Consider the following 19,843-nt stretch of genomic DNA (forward strand, 5'->3'; position numbering starts at 1 on the left):
GGCCCTTGCGAGAACAGGAAGGTGGACTAGATGGGCCATTGACTTGATCCAGCCGGACTTTTCTGATGTTCTCTGCAGAGGGATGTCAGAGCAGCGGTAGTGCACCTGCTCAGAATGTAGAACAGATGAGGAACCTTTTTCAAGCCTCAGGCCGCATTACCTTGCAAGCAACCTTCCGGGGGGGGGGGGCACATCCCAGTGGTGGGCGGGGCCACAGGCAAACAAAAGTGGGCGGGGCCTCAAGCAGAAAGTGGGCGCAGCAACAGATGCAACTCTTCCTCTTTTGCAGCAGGTGACATTTCAGCCATGCAAAAGCCGGAGGCTCCTGTGCCACCACTCAAGTCTCCCCAGCTTCCATTCAGGCAAGCCACAGGCATTCTCATCGCTCAGCCACGCATTCCAGGCGGGCAAAAGGATTTAAGGAGAGCCCAGAGGAAGGCCAGTGAATGGCGCGGCCTGGGAGAGCCCGGAGAGGAACATGGAGAGGCCTGGGGGCCGCACTGAGGCCTTGGGATGGAGGTTCCCGACTCCTTATGTGGAAGGTCCCAAGTTCAAATCTTAGCTCTCGTTAAAAGCTTGTTCATTTGTGCATTTCTTCGGGAAGGGCTCTCTCCTGTGACTTTACCAGCTACATCACACACACACCCAACAGAGAGTCTGCATTGGGGCCTGGAATCAACCTGCTGCGGCGCAGACTGCTTCTGTTTAGGATTCCAGCCAACCACATCCTTTCCAGAACACTCCATTCCATTCCCCCTCTTGATTTGTTTTGGGGAGTTTCTCCCCCCCCCCAAAAAAAACTTTTTTGTACTCCTGCAGACCCTAGTATTTCCCCAGGGTGATTTGCGTGGGTGGCGCCAGTCTGGCCACATACGGATCGCAACTCGGAGAATGAGTTTGCTATTAGCATACAGCAGCGGTTCTCAAAGTCTGCCCTTCTCTGCTGGCAAATCATTTTCAAAATTGCTGGGGGCGGGGGCTCAGCAGTGCGCACCTAATAATGTGTGTGCGTTCCTGTTTGTTCTATAGAGCAAATTACATCCCATAACTCATACTTTAATAACCACCGTCTTGCCTCTCTAATGCGACGGATGTTCTCTGGAACAAAGTCTCGTGAAGCTGAATGCAATGTTTGGCAGATGTAGCCTCAAGTCAGTTTCAACGCTCAGTAGTGCCTGGTGCCCACTGTCAGGACCGGTGGGACGGAAGGCAGGGAGCCCAACAGTAGGCGGAGCCAAAGCCAACAAGAGGTGGAGCCTCATTCTAGTCTTATCCCCATCCTCCTCCCCTGATGAGCTCCCCAAGGGGCAACAATGAAGCTAAGGGCCGCTCCAGACACGCTGTTTAGTCGGCACTCATCCTGATTTGCTTGCACAATCCTTACATGGTGGTTAGGCTATGGCCTGTTGAGCATTTGTTCTGATTCGCTTACTGGGCGGTTATATGACAGTGAGCATTCATCCTGGCTCGCTTGTGGGGCGTTTATACGATTCCATGTTAGTCACTCGTTCACCCCACGCTTTTCAATGCATTTCCCTGTCGCTTTCCAAACCATTTAAAAAAAAAAAGATTTGTTCTGTTAGGGTGACAGAGCAGTTTAATTTGCAGAAACCTAAAGTTTTGGCATGTGCTCGAATCCCTCCTGCAAAATGATGACGGTCTGGAGGCACTCCAAGGAGGAGGAAGTTTTAATTAAGACTGGTTCTAAGTAAGAAGGCAGGGCAGGTGAGGGCTGACTGAAGGCAGATTGAGGTTGGGGGGACAGCACCCCAGCTGCCCTGCTGGGCCAGTCTCCACTGTCAACATGCAATCTGCTCTTGCTATCAGTGTTTCCACCAATCAGAGTTTGTGAATTTCCGGGATACCATATAAACAACAGTCTTGTGGTACGTTAAATCAGATATGGGGAACCTTTGGCCCTCCAGATGTTGCTGAACTACAGCTCCCATCAGCCCCAGCAAGCATGGCCCATAGCTAGGGATGATGGGAGTTGCAGTTCAGCAACATCTGGAAGGCCAAAGGTTTCCCACACCTGCCTCAAACGCTGACAGCCTTATTTTGGCATCAGCTTTGATGGACTACAGCCCACTTCGTCAGATGCGTGTAGTGAGGTGTAGTGGCTAGAGTGTCGGACTGGGACCTGGGAGTCAAAATCCTGCATGGCCGTGAAGTTCTCTGGGTGACCTTGGGCCAGTTGCTGTCTCTCAACCCAACGTACCTCACAGGGTTGTTGCGAGCATGAAGTCTAGAGGGGGGTGGCAGGACCATGTCTGCACGCCCCCTTGGGCTCCTTGGAGGAAAGGTGGGATAGAAATGCAATAATAAATAAATAAAACCAAAATGAGGGATTGTACAGAAAACAGACGAGAGAGAGCACGCACGCACACACACACGCACGCACACACACACACACACACACACAATTAGTGGTAATATCACAGACATCCTGGCATTGGTAAGCCAACCAACACATGCAATGGGCATTTAATTCTAACAAGTCCACAAGCGATAGCACTGAATCTCATGATCAGCCATCACCCTGCAGTTTCACATCCCAGTTTCCCTTTCGTTCAAGGACAGCGACATTGAGGTCAGTTGACAGAGCCTCCCAGGAGGTCAAAATGTTCCCCCGCTGGCTTTGGAGTGTTGACATTTCTGGTGCCAGATGCCCATTTATTCTTTTGCGTACAGACCGGCTTGTTTGTCCTCTGGAGAACACAGAAGGGCACTGTTGGCAAGCGACAGCCTCTCTCTCTCATTGGACGAGGAGCAGGTGAATTCACCCCTGTTGTTGTGCATGACACGATTAGGCCGTGTCATAGTGTTGCCAAAGCCGACATGGGGAGAAAGTTGGTGGCTGAAGCCACCGCAAGGGCTGCTCCCTGCCTTCATATCTCTATGACGTGGTTATTTTATTATTGACTGATTTATGACATTTCTGTTCTGCCCTTTCCTCCAAAGAGTTCAAGGTGGCGTACCTGTTTCCCCCCCATCTAATTTAATTCCCACGACAACCCTGTAAGGTAGATCAGGGTGAGAAGGAAAGGACTGGCCCAGGGTCACCCTGTGAGTTTTGTGGTTGAGCAGGGATTTGAATCCTGGTCACCCAGGTCCCAGTCCAACACTCTAACCACTACACCACACCGGCTCAGTTATTACAGGTGAGTAGCTGTTTTAGAGAGGGAGGGTAATTCGCAAGAAACACACCACATAACAAGAACAGGGTCGACCAGCTCAAACAGGGAGGAAACATCTGTAGATTAGAAATGGACCCTAAATATAAACCAAAGGCTTTCAGAAATATTAATCCAATAACTCCAAGCAGGAGTTTTGATTCTGGATGGGCTGTAGACCACCAATGATGATGTTTAGTATACAAGATTCACGACTCTTAGGGGATTTTACATTCCTGGAGCTCCTGAACCTGGATCGGTCCAACCTATCTGCCTCGTATTCAGCTTCTTAATTTATTTTATTTGAAAAGTTTACGTATTACAGGGATGGGGAGGACCTGTAGTCCTCCAGATGTTGTTGGATGCAAACTTCCATCAGCCTGCAATGGTCTGGGATGCTGGGAGCTGGAGCCTACCAGCATCATCTGGAGGTTTGCCATCCCTAGTTTATTTTTTAAAAAAGGTTTCCATACAGTCAGTGGAGGGATGTGGTTTCAGTACCTTTGACAGCTCCTGGAAAAACCCGGAGCGGATTCCACTGCCTCACTGACTTGGAGCCCCTAGTCTCAACTGCATACAATATTAAAAATACAGATTCCACAATAACAACAAATGAGTTACAAAAGCCATAATACAATAGGAGGGGGATGAAATAACACTCATACATCCAGCCATAACCAAGAACCCGGGACCCTTTGCGTGCAAAGAAGATGCTCTACTATGAGATGGGGGCGGAGAGAGAGAGAGAATGGAGATGGGTAAACAAGGCTAGGCTTTTTAAGTGCTTTCAGACACCACAATGTTCTCCAGCAATGATTAATTCTAATAATAACAGGACAAATAATAGCCAGTCATTAGGCAAGACGCGCAGAGAGGCACATTGGAATCAACGGCGTCTGGCCGGGGGCGCGAGCTCATTCCCAGCCTCTTTTGCCCCCAGCCAGCGCTTGAGCCCCATCCAAGATGATGGATGAGGCTCTGTGCTCAATTCAATACCTCCCGGCGCTTGCCAAAATTTCAATCGCAGAGTAAGCCTCTCATAAATATGTAACAGGAGGCTGCCTCCCTCTGAAGCATCACCCCCGCCCCAGGGTGCTGTCGGCACTCATCGCGCACCCAGCCTTTTGCCTCCCTCTGTGTCTGGTGCTTGCTCTCTCCTCTTGGGGGGGGCAGGTTGGGGGCGCCTCTCTTCCTCCTCTTCCAAAGCCCCCTCCTCCCAGCAGCTGATAGGCGCTCTCTCCTTTGCGAAGGCAAAGGCAGGCAGCATTCGAGCATCAGCACAGTGGACAGCTCCAGTGGCTCACTCGGGCTGTCCTCCCCACAGCTGCGGTGGCCACTTGCCCCTTTGGGATTCCCTCCGCCATGGATCGGTGCCACTTCAGCTTCCTGCTGTGTGTGATTTTGGTGGCGCGCATGAGCTTTGCCGTGGCTGGCCGGGCACCCCAGGAGTTTCCTTTCAAGCACTCCTACCAGGAGCACGAGAAGGAACTGGTGAGTGACGTGCAAGTCCCTTGGGACTTCGGCAACTCGAAAGCGGTGCGTGGGGTCCCCGTCCGTGGGCTGCCACAGGGCAGATGAGCAGAGGACACAGGATGGAGCCTTGATGGCGGGATGCGTGCATGGCTTAGAGAAGCATAAAGGCGGCTCAACCGGGCTTCTCGGCACAGGTGCGGGGAGGGCGCCATGGAGTCGACGCCAAAGCAATGGCACCTGTGGCCACCCACAGACAGGATAACCAGGAACTGACGTGTGGCACACAGCAGAACTGTCGGGCTCAGGCGTTTGCCCCTGCGGGTCCAATGGGAAATGGGCTCATGGGGGCAAACAAACTCATGTGCAGACCCAGGAAGCCACCTTAAACCAAGTCAGACCATTGGTCCATCCGGCTCAGGGCTGTCTACACTGACCGGCAGCCGCTCTCCAAGGTCTGAGGCAGGGGACATTCCCAGACGGACCTGGAGACGCCGGGGATTTGAACCTGGGACCTCTTGCATGCCACGCAGATGCTCTAACCACTGAAGCATGGTCCCTTCCCACAGTAGGGAATATAGGATGCTGCCTTTTACCGAGTTGGACCATTGGTCCATCTGTTCCACACTGCCTGCACTGGCTGGCAGCAGTTCTCCAGGCTTTCAGACAGGGGTCTATCCCAGCCATACTTGGAGGTGTGGGGAATTCAAACCTGGGACGCTCTGTGCGCAAAAACAGGTGCTCTACCCCTGAGTTACGGCCCTCCAGGATGCTGGAGCAGATGAATGAACCTTTGGTCTGTTCCAGCGGGGCTACTCTTAACTTAATAGCCGTGATTGTTCAGAATGGAGCCTCCAGGGTCAGAGGCAGTCTATCTCTGAATACCAGCTACTCAGGACAGACAAGAGAGGGGAGGGCTCTGACCGTCCCGCATTGCTTGTGGGCTTCCCCTAGGCCAGGGATGGGAGCCTGCAGCTCTTCAGACGTTGCTGGATTCCAGCTCCCATCAGCCCCCAGCCAGGATGGCCAGTAGTAAGGCAAGATGGGAGCTAGAGTCCAGCAACATCCCAAGGGCAAAAGGTTCCCCACCTTCACCACAGGTGGTGACTGGCCCCTGTAGCAAACAGAATGCAGGGCTACTTGGACCGTCAGTCTGATCTAGCAGGGCTCTTCTTACATTAACGTCAGGATGGCTAAATGGAACCTCCAGGGCCAGAGGCAGTCTACCTCTGAATACCAGTTTCTGGGGAATGAAGCAGAGGAGTGCTGTTTCTGTTCGTGTCCTGCCTGTGGGCTTCCCATAGGCAACACAGGAAACTGCCTTATACTGAGTCAGGCCATTGGTGCATCTAGCTCAGTATTGTCTACACTGACTGGCAGCGGCTCTTCAGGGTTTCAGGGAGGGAGCCTTTCCCAGCCCTACCTGGAGATGCTGCCGGGAATTGAACCTGCCACCTTTCGCAAGCAAAGCAGACGCTCTGCCCCTGAGCTACGGTCCTTTGCCTACAGATCAAGTAAGATTCCAGTCCTCATGATTCTAAATCACTTGTGATTGTGGACATTTCTTATTGCAGGAGATTCCAAAGCAGACTGGATCAGAAATGGTTTTGGAAAAACGCGCCCATTTCAAACGAAGTTTGCCATGGGGCATGGAAGTGTGGATGTGGGGAGGGAGAGTTTGAGGGGGTTTGCTGCAGCTGAACAGAGACAGTTCAGAGGCATTCCCTTCGCCTGCCCCCCCCCTCGCACACGTAAAACTAATTGCATCACTTTTTGGGATCTTAGCCAACTAAGACCGGAGAAAGCTTTTTTTTTCCTCACTGAGGAACAAAACCGCCCACTCATCATCCAGGCCTGACGCATGTTATCGGTTCGATTCCTCCTTTGAAACATTTTTTGATCGACTGAAAAAGTGCACCCATTAAATATATCGGGTTGGATGCTAAGTTGGCCCGCGCAGACCCATTGAAATCAGCTGACGCGGCTAGCTCAGGTCCGTTAATTGCAATGGGTCTGCTCTAGGTAGAACTTAGCTGGATTTACCACCAATTATATACAGGAGAGGTGGGGGCCCCTGTGCGGTCCTTCAGATGTTGCCAGACACCAACCCTGCCAGCCCAGCCAGCATGGTCGGCACTCAGGGATGAAGGGAGTTAGAGTCCAACAACACCCAGAGGGCCACAGTGTCCGTCTCCCCCGCCACCGCAGGCACTCCCTTTGGCAACAAGAAGAAGCAGTGGGCAGCAGATTTCATCTTTCTGGAACTCCTGCGTGCAGATGCAGTCTACCTCGGAATGGCAGTTACTAGAGGGCAACAGCAGCGAAGGGCTGTTGTTGTTATCTTTGCGGCCAAGCCTGTGGATGAAGGCATCAAGCAGGCCAACTCTGGGATGCCGTATGGTCTTCTCATGCCTTTGTTAACTTCTAAAACCTCTCCTCTCCTTGCTAGCTGGATGAGCTTCAGGAAGTACTGGAGAAACTGCAACACAAGAAGGTCTCCACCTGGGAGAAGAAATTCAACCAAGTTCCCAAGGTACTGGCACTGGCTTGGTAGTGGCTTTAGGGGGAAGGCGGCATGGGGTGGGGGGGTTGTGAGTAAAGCACCAGCGCATGTTACAAGGGACCTGAACCGGGGGGGGAGGGCAATAGACAGAAAGGCGATGCATCCTTCCCTCTGTTGATTCCTCCTCTAAATTGTTTGTTGTTTTTGCAGGCTTTGCTCCTCCCAATTTCTCTCTTCTCTTCCGGTCTTTGTTCTCAGTCAGTAACAGCTCCCCCTGAGTGGAAGCCACATGGCTGCTTCAGCATGTATGGCTTTACCCTTCTGGAGTAACAAACCTTAGGTTTCTTTATGTTTTCAACCACCACTCTTAACGGACCAGTTATCCCTGCACTGAGCCGCAATATTTAACAGGGGGAAGAGGCGCTTGTGCTGTAGGAGTGCTAGACCGCTGTGAAGGACTCCCTTTCTGAAAAGGCCGCACAGCACCTATTTGGCACAGAATGGGGAGTCTTTCCCAGCCCAAGGGCTGGATTGCTTTGTGGGCAGCCTTCCAGGGCCGCATCCCAGCGATGGGCAGGCGGCCAGAGGGCAAAGTGGGTGGAGCAAGCATTGTGATTCTTGCACAGTACGAACAGCATGCTACATTCCAGTCATGCAAAAGTCAGCGGTTCCCACATACACAAGCAATCACTTCTCCGGCCAGGCAAGCCAGATCGCAGTTCAGAGATATTTCCAGGTAGCCCAAAGCGGTCATCGAGGTTATGGAGCAAAACTGGCATTAGGGAGGGGCTAGGAAGAAGGGGTGTGGCCTGCAGGAGAGTCTCGAGGGCCAGACAGACACGTCTGGAGGGCCGCATCTGGCAGTTCCCCACCCAATTTAGGCCTTTCGCAAACCCTGAGCAAGCACGTGATCTCCCGTCCTAGGCCTCGGCTCGGGCTAACGCTTCACACAGGTCTCGTGACCCCCATTTCCCCGCTCGACAAATCTGCTGCGGCAACCTCGCCCCCCCCAGTCATAGAATCATAGAAGAGTTGGAAGGGGCCTATAAAGCCATCAAGTCCAACCCCCTGCTCAATGCAGGAATCCAAATCAGTCCGCAGAGCACGACACTTGCCTCGATCTGCAAAGCAGCCATAAATGCAGCCAATATTTGCTGGCTCCTTCAGCCTCTCTCTCTATCTGACCCGTCATCCATACAGCCACCACCGAGGGCCGAGCGTGTCCTCATGCCCCGTGCCATCTCCACACGCGTTTCCAGAACCCCGAGCTCAGGGTCAAGCTACGCAAAGTCTCCCCTCCTGCCCAATCCCTCCCCACCACAATTCGGGAAGGGTGATGTTCCAAAGCTGAGCTTGACCCCCATGGACAATTTATTTATTATGACATTTTTAGCCTGCATTTCCTCCCAAGGAGCTCAAGGCGGCATACAAACATGGGCCTGCCATTCCTGATTTGATCCTCGCAAGGTTATACCAAGTCAGAGCCTTGCTCCATCTAGCTTAGGATCGTTTCTACTCTGACTGGCAGCAGCTTCTCCAGGGAGGCAGGCCAGGAGTCTCTTCCAGCTCTGCCGGAGACTGAACCTGGGATCTTCTGCAGGCAATGCAGGTGCTTTTCCACTGAGCGACATGGTCCCTTCCCCTAAAGAAACATAGGAAGCCGCCTTACGCCAGCTCAGTATTGTCTGCACTGACCAGCAGCAGCTCTCCAGGTTTTCAGGCAGGGGATATTCCCCTATCTAGAGATGCCGGAGACTGAACCCGGGAACTCTGCATGCAAAGAAGGTACTCTGGTGATTGAGCTGTTGTCCTTCCCCACCGGCAATATATATATATATATATATATATATATATATATATATATATAAAGATTCTAGTCCTCATTGTTTTGAATAAAGGGATGACTTGAACAGGAACATCGGAAGCGACCTTATACTGAGCCAGACCATTCCTCAATCTAGCTCAGTGCTGCCTGCACTGATGGGCAGCAGCTCCCTAGGATTTCAGGCGGGGAGTCAGCCTTCCCTGGAGATGCCGCCAGGGACTGAACTTGGGGCCTTCTGCGGAGGCCCTGCCACTGAGCTACGGCCCTCCCCAAAAGGCTTTTCACAGACGCAACAGGCAGGGCAGAGAGTTCAGTATTGAGATGGGCGCTTCCTCGGAGCAGCCGGCGCTAACCCTCTTCCCCTTTGACAGTGCTCCTTTGGCGACATGTGTGCAGTCAGGAAAGGCGCCCGGATTGGCAAACTCTGCGACTGCCCCCGCGGATCCGCCTGCAACGCTTTCCTCCTCAAGTGCTTGTGAAACGGTGGGATGCCTCATCACATCTCCCCTCCCCAAGTCAGCGACGTCCCACTTCCTGCTTTGTTGCCCCAGGAGGGGGCAGGAGATGGCCCGGGGAAGGGGTGCAAGCTTCACCGCAACCCTGGAACCAGGCCTGGGAAGGAATAAAAGGGAGCTTCTGAGCATGTGCAAAGTGCATTTCTTCATCACGGTAGAAATGGAGGGGCGGGTGAGGAGGGGGCAAAATGGGGGGGGTGAAGGAGAAGGAGGGGGCCTGAAACAGCTGCAAGGCCAAAAATAGGTTTGTGTGTCATATTTTAAACTCTAAAGATTCAGAGATATCCCAACAACAAGGGTGCTAAATGACAGTTCACTCCTCCACTCAAGATTAGCAGTGTGAACATTAAGGGTTGTGGCCAACTAAATTCTACTCAAGAGTAGACCCCATTGAAATTAATGGACCTAAGTTAGCCATGCACATTACTTTCAATGGGTCTACTCTGAGTAGGACTCACACTGGATACAACCCAAAGACTGCTGTGGGAGAGCACACCCCACCCCACCAGGAGGATCCGAAGACAGAGATCAGTCACAACTGTTTCATAATTTCATTAAATGCTGGGCTGGCAGATTGATGTGGATGGGCTTCGCCTGACCTTGCCGGCGGTAAGCATCCCTCACGTGACGCAGATCCAAAACCTTTGCCTCACCTCAAGGGCCGCATATACTTCTGAACGCCAGTTGCTTGAGAGCAATAGCAGGAGAGGAAAGGGCTGTTGCGTTCACACCCCACTAACGGGCTGCTTAGAGAAATCTGATTGGCCAATGCAGGAAACAGAATGCTGGGGGACAGAGAGAAGGGAGGGGCGTTGGTCTCGTCCAGCAGTGCCCTTGTTACATTCTTGCCACCTATCCTAAGGATTCCAGTTTGAGGAAGTGTCAGCAATGGAAACGGCCCTTGGACGTTGGCGGGTTTGATCCTCTTCACTCCCGCGGGGTTTGCGCTTCAAAGATTTGGGACTGGAGAAGGCGCTCAAGTCCATCACCGCAGTGGCCCCTCTGGACTCAAGAAGGCGGCGAGCATGCTGCTTGCAAATTCTGATATTTCTGACATACTGCTTTTGACTTCATGGGTGTTCCACACAAAAATCAGGTGGTTTGGGGGAGTGGCCGTTTCACGAGTCTAGGCTTCCACACACACCTGCCCCCCAACAGAATGGCTAAATTCACTGCCCTGCAGAGCTGAGCCTGACTCTGCAAAATGAAAACAGCCAAACGGAGGCACAAAGGTTTCACCTAGGTGCCCTCTTCTTAGAGATCTAGCATTTCAGGGTAAAGGATTCTAACTCAGAAAACTAGCCTGTCAGGAAGAAAGCTAAGTGCAGGGTATAGAAGCATTCAGGGCATGTCAGCCCCCTACCCCACCCTATTACCCCTGTCCCCCATTTCCCCTCTTTTTGCCTGCTCTGCCCTCAGTTCCATCTGGCTAACCAGATCTAGCCCAGTCTGTCTTTCCTCAGGCGGCACAAAATCACTAGCGCCAGACACAGAACGGTGCATGTGTTCGCAAAACGTCTTCATGCATCGGTGGGAACATGCATTTTAATCACATTAAAGTTTTGTACACAGGAATAACAGCAGCAGGGTGGGTTTGATTTAAAGCCACAGTGTGGTTTTTTTAAACATCCTCCCCAAAAAACAAAGATGTAGGATGGCTCTTTAAAAAAAGAAAGAAAAAAAGACAATATAGTTTTTTGGGTTTTTCTTTTTTACACTTTCCACACCCCAAAAGATGAAAGGGTTTTGGAGTTGGATGAACAGGGTCAGAGATTAGTTGTTTTCCTTGCAAGGTTTAGAGAGGGATGCTTGCTGGCGTTTTTTCTTCCCGAATAAAACAGTGGTATGACTAAGGAGAGGCAAGGCCGCTTCCTCCGAGTCCAACGCAGGCAAGAGAGACAGGAGAGCCTGCAGCAGGCTGAAGCCATGCAGCAGTCGAACGCAGGGCCCATGACAGGGAAAGGGGGACGAGAGCCATTCTCTGTGCAAGCGCTCAGGACATTCAGAACACAGAACAAACTGTCCTCGCTTCACTGTAACCATTCCAAGTGCTGCTAAGTCCCCAGGCTGTGGTGTCTGCGTGGGCAGCAGCGCTTCCTAGTGGCCAGAAGCGGAGGGGGAAATCCTTTCCCAGGAAGGCAGGATGCTCGTTCTCTCCTCCATGAAGTCTACCGGCAGCTCTGCACTGAAAGGAGCAGCAAGGGACGCAAGCACGGCTAGATGGACTCGATCTGCTTGCGCACTTTCTCCAGTGCTTTGCGGTCCAGCACCCGTTGCCGACACACCACCAGCAGGGCGAAGATGGCCACCAAGCCCAGCATGGCGCCCTCGAACTTCCAGAAGACGCGCGCCTCCATCTCGATGGAACGGCAGCTGCAAGGGGAAGACGGGATGAGCACAGCCTCCGCTCAAGAGTGTGCATGCATATGGGTGGGAGGGAGGGATGTGTGCTTTGCAGGGTTTGAAGGGGGTCCCTCTGGATTCCAGGAACAGCCTCCCCATTAGGTCAAACTCTGACCACTAAGATTCCTGCATTGAGCAGGGGGTTGGACTTGATGGTCTTATAGGCCCCTTCCAACTCTACTATTGTATGATTCTAAGACTTAACGTCACACACAAAGGCACACCTGGGGTGAGAGGGAATTCACCCGGCAAAGCCCTGCTTTACAGAGAGCGTGCTAGCCTGTGCATCGCCGCCATCATTTATTAGATTTGTTAGCCGTTTCATTACCTGAGGGTCTACAAACAACTTACAACCACATTAAAAGACAAAAATAAATATATCATGCCATAAGCCACAGAGGTTTTGAAAGCACGCTAATAGCAAAAACAACATCTATCAAATGCTTGGGGGGAAAGGTAAGTCTTTACCTGGTGCTGAAAAGATGTCAATGATGGCGCCAGTGGGCCTTGCTGGGGAGCGCATTCCACAGACGGGGAGCCACAACTGAAAAGCCCCCCTCCTTTGTTACCACCCTCTGAGCCCCTCTCGGAGAGAGGACCTGGACAAGGGCTTCATCAGGGAGGCAAGACTGAATTATCGTATTCTAACTATGTCCTCTAATGGCAAACTCAGCCGCTGAGTGCCGATGGCTATGTGGCCAAAAGGGGGGCAGTGGAGAAACAAGAGGGACGAAACGTCAGCATGCTCAGGTGAACCCGAGGTTTGCAGAAGAAGAAGAGCAGCGAAAACATATTTGTGGAGAACAAAATCAAGGAACAGCCCCCTCCCCAAGAAAAAACACAAAACAGCCCAAGGTGGACTGAGCATGCTCAGTGGCCACAGGATGCTGTCTGCCTGCCAGGAGGACCAGAGCACGAGGGGGAGGAGGGAATGACGTATCCCGACAGAAGGGATGGCAGAGCCCAAGCGGGAGGCGGAGCATTGCACCCTGCAAACAATCTGTTGCAAGACCCGCTTGGCAGTCTGTAAACATCACAAGCTGCTTGGAAAGGGGGTACAGTTCATCAGCCCATTCGCTAGGACTTCAGCAAGAGGAAAAAAACCTCCCCCTGGGCATCAACGGTTTACACAGAAGAAAATATTTAACCTGCTGTGCAGCTGACCTGTGGATCTCTCCACTGCCGCCAAGAGACAGCCGACAATAACGCACCCGAATTTTTGTTTTTTTAGAAAAAGGACCAATCCATTCCCTGGCAGAAGGTTATGGCGGCCCCGACAGCTAAAACATTTGAAGACGGGAACGGACACAGTCTGTTCAGTGGCATCAGGCGCAGGGGAACCTTTGGCCCTCCAGATGTGGTTAAACTACAACTCCCATCAGCCCAGGAAGCACGGCCACCGGCTAATAATAATAAAAATAAATATTTCTTTTCACTGGCCTGAATCGTGCAACACAGCCTGAGTTGTATGGTGGCCAGGTTACCTTTTAATTAAGTACCAATTAATTTACCGAGTATCCAAAGGGCATTTCTATGAAACATGCTCATCATCAGGGCTGCCAGGACTTTTTACACTGTTAAATTGAGGTGTTTTTTTTTTAAAAGCACCTCTTCTGATCAACTAAAAAGGGGTCCCTACTTAACTGGGCAATGGATTCCTCCCCCCTCCCCCGATTAATATAAGGCAGGGGTGGCAACCTCGGGCCTATGGTCTGAATGCGGCCCCCAGGACTCTCTCCCCAGGCCAGGCCCCCTTGCAGGCTCTGTTCTACACCTCAAGAGTCTTTGCCTGGCTGGAACATGTCCTGGAAATCTGATAAAAAAGCAACTTGGGGGATGGGGGGAGCACTGGATGCAAACGTTACCTGTGACCAGCAGGCTCCTTTCTCCACACGCTCATACTCACCCTCTCTAGTCTCCATCCAGGCGCGCAAGGGGCCGGATCAGAGCTCTAGGACACAGTCCTGCCGGGCAAAGATGCTAAGAGCTCTGGGTGCGAAGCAGGGCCAGCAGGGGGTGTGGCCTGGGAAGATGGGGTGTGGCCTGGGGAGAGTTCCAAGGGCCAGGCGGAGAGGCCTCAGGGGAACCACCTGTGCTTGCCTGGATCTGAGCTCGCCTGCCCCCTTTTGTAAGCCAAGACAGCCTGCTGAGAAGGACAGTCCTGGGCATGTTGAGTCCTAAACATTAGCCCTCAAGGGCCAGTAGGAGGCGTGGCTGGGGACGGGGATGTTTGCCTGAGCAGAAGCCCAAAAAGGGAGGCTTGCGGGTGTGTATTCGTCCCCGGGCCTAAGATTCCCTGCTACCGATTTGAGCGCTGGTGGAGGGTCTTCCTCTGCTGCTGTTCAGTGCAAGAGAGCTGCAAAACCAGTCAATTCCCCACCACCGGCGCCGGCGGCAGGACACCAGGGCTACAGAGGCCGCCGGCGCCCTCCTCCTCGCGGGGCACCCACCTCTTGAATTCGCCCTTCTTGGAGTCGCTGCAGTTGATTTGCTCAACGAAGCCCGTCGCACTGCATTCTGGCACTGTTTTCTGCAACCAAGAGCAGACTTTTTTTAAAAAAATACATCTGTTAAGCATTCGGAAGTCAGATGAGCCTCGTCGTTGGTCAACGCAGAAGAAGCTCGTTTGCAGCCGGGACAAAAAGAGTCCACCCTTCCCCATTTGGCTATCGAAGAGCACCTGCGTTGCACACAGAAGGTTAAATCCCCAATGGCATCTCCAGGCTGGGCTGGGAGACACCCCCACCTGAAATCTTGGAAAGGTGCTGCCGGTCAGTGTAGACAGTCCTGAGCTGGATGGACGAATGGTTCGACTCATCTGCTAGCTTCCTATTTTTCTAATTAAATTCGCCCTTTATTCAGAACGAGGACTAGAATCTTACTTTGTTTCTTGGAGATGGGCCATAGCTCAGTGGTTGAGCATCTGCTGCGGATGCAAGAAGGTCCCAGGTTCAGTCCCCAATAGCATCACCAGGTAGGGCTGAGAGTATCTCCAGTCTGAAATCCTGGAGACCAACTGCCAGTCAGTGTAGGCAATACTAAGCTTTATGGACCAATGGTGTGATTAACAGAATTGGAACGGATCTCAGAGGTCATCTAGTCCACCCTCATGATATGCTGATAACTACAGCATCCCCGATGGATGACTGCATAAGTACCTCCAGTGAAGGAGAGCCTGCCAACTCCAGAGGCAGTTTTTGTTGTTGACAACTTTTCAGATATTCTGGAGACAGCTGTCGTCTCTTCACTGAAGCTTCCCCTGCCTAATCATAACTAGCTCCTCATAGGACATCTCACCAGTATAAGGCGACTTCCTACACTCCTGTTCGTGTACTGTGTCCCATGAGAAACAGAGATCAGAGGCTACTGTGAGCCCAAGTTAACCCACCCAGAGGAGGCTACCCCACTGCACCCCTGTATGATTTTAGCGCTCTCACTTCTGCTCAATCCCATCAACTGGGATGAGGGGGGGGGATAATCTCCCCAAATCAGTTATGACCGGCCCATTCAATCATCCACCTTACTGAAACACAGGAGAAACACTTGCCCTCAGACGAGGCTGCCTGTTGTCCCTCTGCACGTGACACCGGTTCATGCGTGCCTCCTGACAATCGGTAGCCTTGCCCAGAACCCTGTCTCACGTAAAAACATAAGGGATAGGTCTTACAGCAAGTCAGAACCTGGGTCTCTCTAACTTGGGATTGTCTACACTGACTGGCAGCCACTCAAACCTGGGACTTCATGCATGTAAGCCGAATGCTCTACCACTGAGCTATGGCCCTATCCCCCCAAATAAATTGAACCATCTAGAGGGTCAAATGTTTGTTTTCCAGCTCTTAACACACCCCAACTGCAGCAGTGCGGCCTACTCCCAACTCCCTCTTGGCCCAGCAATTACACAGGCCAAGCGCTGTCAGGGTGGAGGCTCCCTTACCTTACAGAGACATCCCTGTATTTACTGTCAATCAAATACTACAGTCATCATTTTATATCGTTCCAGCACATTCTATCCATTGCGCTATTCAACTCTGCACACGTGTATCGGTTCACAATATTTCCATCCTGACCCAAGTTCTCCTCGGAACTTCACTTACCGCCTGAAAACTCTGGCAGGGAGCGCACTGCTGCGTCACCACGAACTCCTCGCTCTGCCAACACAGCGTGACCCCCGGTAAACTTGCTGTGGGAAAAGCCACACGGGAAATCAGCAACGCTGGAGCAAGCTTTAAAAAGGGGACACAGTTCTCGACACAAGAGACAATCAAAACTACGGCATTCGCTCTGACAAGAGGCAGCGATGGCTACCATGTTGGATGGCTTTAAACGAGGATTAGACAAATTCATGGAGGAGAAGGCCATCAGTGGCTAGTACTAGCCACAATAGCTATGCTCTACCACAGCTGTCTGAGGCTGAGGTATTTCTGAACACCAGTTGCTGGAAACCGCAGGAGGGGAGAGTTGCTGTTGCACTCAGGTCTTGCTTGTGGGTTTCTCACAGCCACTGTGAAAACAGAATGCTGGACAAGATCGCCTCTGTGTCTGCTTCATTAAGCCCGCTCTTGGATACTTAACTGGGGAGGCTGGGAGCAAATACCATGTGAAGGAGAGTGCGGGGAAATAGGAAACCACTGAGTCTTTCAACTACGACTATAATTATTATCAGTAGTTACTACTGTCTCACGTCTCTTCCAGGGGTGTAGTCATCCAGGGTTCAGGGGTTCTTAGACCCTTACATTTTGGGGCGCAGGGTCCCAGCAGAGTCCCTATGTCTCCAGCATCCTATGAGCCAATCAGCATGAAAGGGAAGCATGTCAGCCACTGAGAAGAGTCTTCTAACATGCTTCCTTGTCCTTCCCTGCTGACAGGAGCCAATCAGAGTGAAAGGAGGTACGTCAGCTATTGAGACGACTCTTTTCAGTAGCTAACACTCTCCTCCTTTGTGCTTATTGGCTCCTGGGGCGTCTGTTGTGGTGGGAGAAGGCATTAACAAGGATCTCATGCTCAGCCAAGCAGTAAAAAAAGAGGGAGGGGCATGGCAGTGACTATCATGAAGGGACCTACACTTCTGAATTTGCCACTACACGACTGGTGTCTTCACATGATGTTGTGACGGCCATCAACTTGGACAGATTTAAAAGAGGATCAGACAAATTCACAGAGGAGAAGGCTCTCAGTGCTTACTAGCCATGATGGCTACGTCCTTCCTCCCCTGTCGGAGGCAGTGTGTCCCTGAACCCCAGTTGCTGGAAGCCGCAAGAGGGGAGAATTTCTGTTCCACTGTGAGGATGCCTTCGTCTAAATGCAGCAACCAGGCTCCTCTTACGTTCCTAAGTTACTAGCCATGACGGCTATGTTCTCCCTCCGGGATGCCCTCTGAATTCCAGTTGCTGGGAATTACAAGTGGGGAGAGTCGCCGTTGCGCTCTGGTCCTGCTTGTGGGCTTCCCACTGGGGCATCTGGCTGGCCACTGTGAGAACAGGAGGCTGGGCTAGATGGGCCTTTGAGAAAGTGAAGGATCATGCGGCCAGACAAAACTGTAAGCGCCCAGATCTTTCGAAGCACCTTCATAGAATCATAGAATAGTAGGGTTGGAAGGGGCCTATGAGGTCATCAAGTCCAACCCCCTGCTCAGTGCAGGAATCCAAATCAAAGTATTCCTGACAGATGGCTGTCCAACTACCTCTTGAATGCCTCCAGTGTCAGAGAGCCCAAGACCTCCCTAGGTCATTGGTTCCATTGTCGTATGGCTCTAACAGTTAGGAAGTTTTTCCTGGTGTCCAGTCGAAATCTGGCTTCCTGCAACTTGAGCCCATTATTCCGTGTCCTGCACTCTGGGACGATCGAGAAGAGATCCAGGCCCTCCTCTCATGTACTTGAAGAGTGCTATCATATCTCCCCTCAGTCTTCTCTGCTCCAGGCTAAACATGCCTAGAGAAGATGTCTAATATATTTTAATGTATTGCTGCCTGCCCTCCACTCCATCATCGGCCTTCCAGATTGAACATCTGGAAACTGAATTATAAAAGCAAACACATAATAACAATGTACTGTAGATACAGGATTAGCCTCTCACCTGGGTTTTTCCCATCACTTTCAAAAGCCACCTCAGCCAACCTGGAAATGTGACAGAAAAAGAAGAAAACGTTGCAGAGAAATGAACATGAGGAAGACAGATAATATGAATGAAACGGAGGCAGAGAACGACAGCCCTGCCGGATTAAATCAAAGGCCCTCATAGTGCAGCACCTTATTCCCCATAGCGGCCAATCAGATGCCTCTGTGAAGCTACAGGCAGGGTGTGAAAGCATCAGCCCCTCCCTTTGTTTTTTTGTCCCTAGTTAGCTTAGTATCTCTTCCAGTTGAATTGGGGGAAAGCATTATTACAGATCAAGTTACAATGAATACAGAAAAACAAGTCTTAGTGAAGAAGAGAGAAGCAGCTTCTACAAAGGTATAACATTTGGGGCTTTTTCATTTAGAGAAAAGGCAAGTAAAGGGGATGTCATCATAGACACGTATGAAATGACGCACAGAAATTTCTCAGAAATACTAGAACTTGGGGCTACCCAATGATGCTGAACGTTAGAAGATTAGCATTTTTTTCTGATTTGAAAATTGATTCTCATTGTTGTGTTTTACCTTGTTAAGTCACTTTGAGGCTTCTTCTTGTGTATAAAGTGACTGACAAGTGTAAATAATAACAGTGATAGTAGTAATAATATAGTCATATATCCCTCCCTATATAACAATAACATACTCATACGTCCCTCTGCATCCCAGTGTTTCTGGATTATAGGCGCCTTAAAAGCAGAGCCCTTTTTTCCCCTTTTGCACGAGTTGTCAAAAAGTTGCCTTGGGCACTGATTTCCTTCCCCCACCCCCTTTCCTCTCCTTCTAGCCCCATTGTCTGGTATAGACTGTAACCTCTTCCGGGCAGAGACCTGTGCTGCTTATTAGCGTGGCAGTATTAGATCACCTCCACACCATCCATTTAAAGTACTCTTATGCCTCTTTAAAGAGTCATGGCTTTCCACCCCCACCCCCACCCCCACCCCCACCCCACCTCCACAGAATCATGGGAACTGTAGTTTGCTAAGGCAGAGGTTCCATTCCCAGGGCTCTGAACAAACTACACTTCCCAGGGTTCTTTGGGAGAACCCGTGACTGTTTAAAGGGGTAGGATGCCGCTTTAAATGGGTGTGCGTGTGGCCTTAATTACCGTTCTGGAGCTCAGGGGGCCACCGGTAGCCCGGAAACCCCAGTTTACTCTTCCCCCCACCCAAAAGGAGACACCTTACCCGGGGGCTGGAACGACGAACCCCAAAATCGCAGCCACAGCCAGACGCCATCTTGGCCCCATCATTATTAAGGGGCGTGGCTTTCTCGCTCTCGCTTCCGCCTCACTCTTGGGCTCTCGCGGGGCATTGTGGGAAGATGAGTAACTGTTTAACACCCCGCCCCGAACCGGTGAAGGGAAGAGGAGGAGTTGTTGTCTTTCCCTTCCTCAAAGTCCAAGTCTCTATGGTTCCTGCCAGAAGACTTCTGGTCCTCCGTCGCAGCTGGGAGGCGCCTCCATGTGCGGGGCAGAGTGGCCTAAGAATCAAAAACAGTGAAGACGGTACAAGGTTCTCTTTTGTTGCCGTGTTGTGAAATAAACAGATCCTCTACCTCTCTTCCCCTCCACTAAAAATGACAAAAGTAGGTAAGCCAGGATGACATTATTATTGTTAGTTCGAGAAAGTTCACCCTGCTTATTAATCCTTATGGCAGGCAATTCAACAGGCGGAGATAAAGATGCATGCTTTACCTGCTGAACTGAAACCTGTCGCTTCAGTTTCTTTCTTTTTTTTTAATGCACAGGAGAGTGTGGCTTTGCAAGGTCCCCATGGCTTGCCACCCTTTGCAAGCACCCATCTCCACCTCTACCCGCAGCCCCAGTAGAAATCTTGCTGCA

The 19,843-nt window shown here is 51.4% G+C and overlaps 2 protein-coding genes across 4 annotated transcripts; one reads left to right on the forward strand and one right to left on the reverse strand.

The window, feature by feature from the left end:
- The first annotated feature begins 4,535 nt into the window (after positions 1-4,535).
- Positions 4,536-9,496, forward strand: LOC133375182 (cocaine- and amphetamine-regulated transcript protein-like). Its single transcript, XM_061606758.1, has 3 exons — positions 4,536-4,664; positions 7,093-7,176; positions 9,343-9,496. The coding sequence occupies exons 1-3, from the start codon at positions 4,536-4,538 to the stop codon at positions 9,448-9,450; spliced, it is 321 nt and encodes a 106-aa protein (XP_061462742.1). The 3' UTR covers positions 9,451-9,496.
- A 1,517-nt stretch (positions 9,497-11,013) lies between these two features.
- JTB (jumping translocation breakpoint) lies at positions 11,014-19,324 on the reverse strand. 3 transcript variants are annotated; one of them, XM_061605767.1, is made up of 5 exons: positions 19,188-19,324; positions 17,963-18,003; positions 15,984-16,069; positions 14,340-14,419; positions 11,014-11,859 (listed from the first exon to the last, which is right to left on the reverse strand). In XM_061605767.1, exons 1-5 carry the CDS (start codon positions 19,250-19,252, stop codon positions 11,703-11,705), a joined length of 429 nt encoding a protein of 142 aa, XP_061461751.1. In that variant the 5' UTR covers positions 19,253-19,324; the 3' UTR covers positions 11,014-11,702. The 3 variants fall into 3 exon arrangements, with proteins under 3 accessions (XP_061461751.1, XP_061461750.1, XP_061461752.1); XM_061605766.1 differs by lacking the exon at positions 19,188-19,324 and adding an exon at positions 18,529-18,876; XM_061605768.1 differs by lacking the exons at positions 11,014-11,859; positions 19,188-19,324 and adding exons at positions 11,867-13,292; positions 18,529-18,888.
- Between the last annotated feature and the right edge of the window lie 519 nt (positions 19,325-19,843).

This window comes from Rhineura floridana, chromosome 22 (assembly GCF_030035675.1).
Source record: "Rhineura floridana isolate rRhiFlo1 chromosome 22, rRhiFlo1.hap2, whole genome shotgun sequence".
NCBI lineage: Eukaryota > Metazoa > Chordata > Lepidosauria > Squamata > Rhineuridae > Rhineura > Rhineura floridana.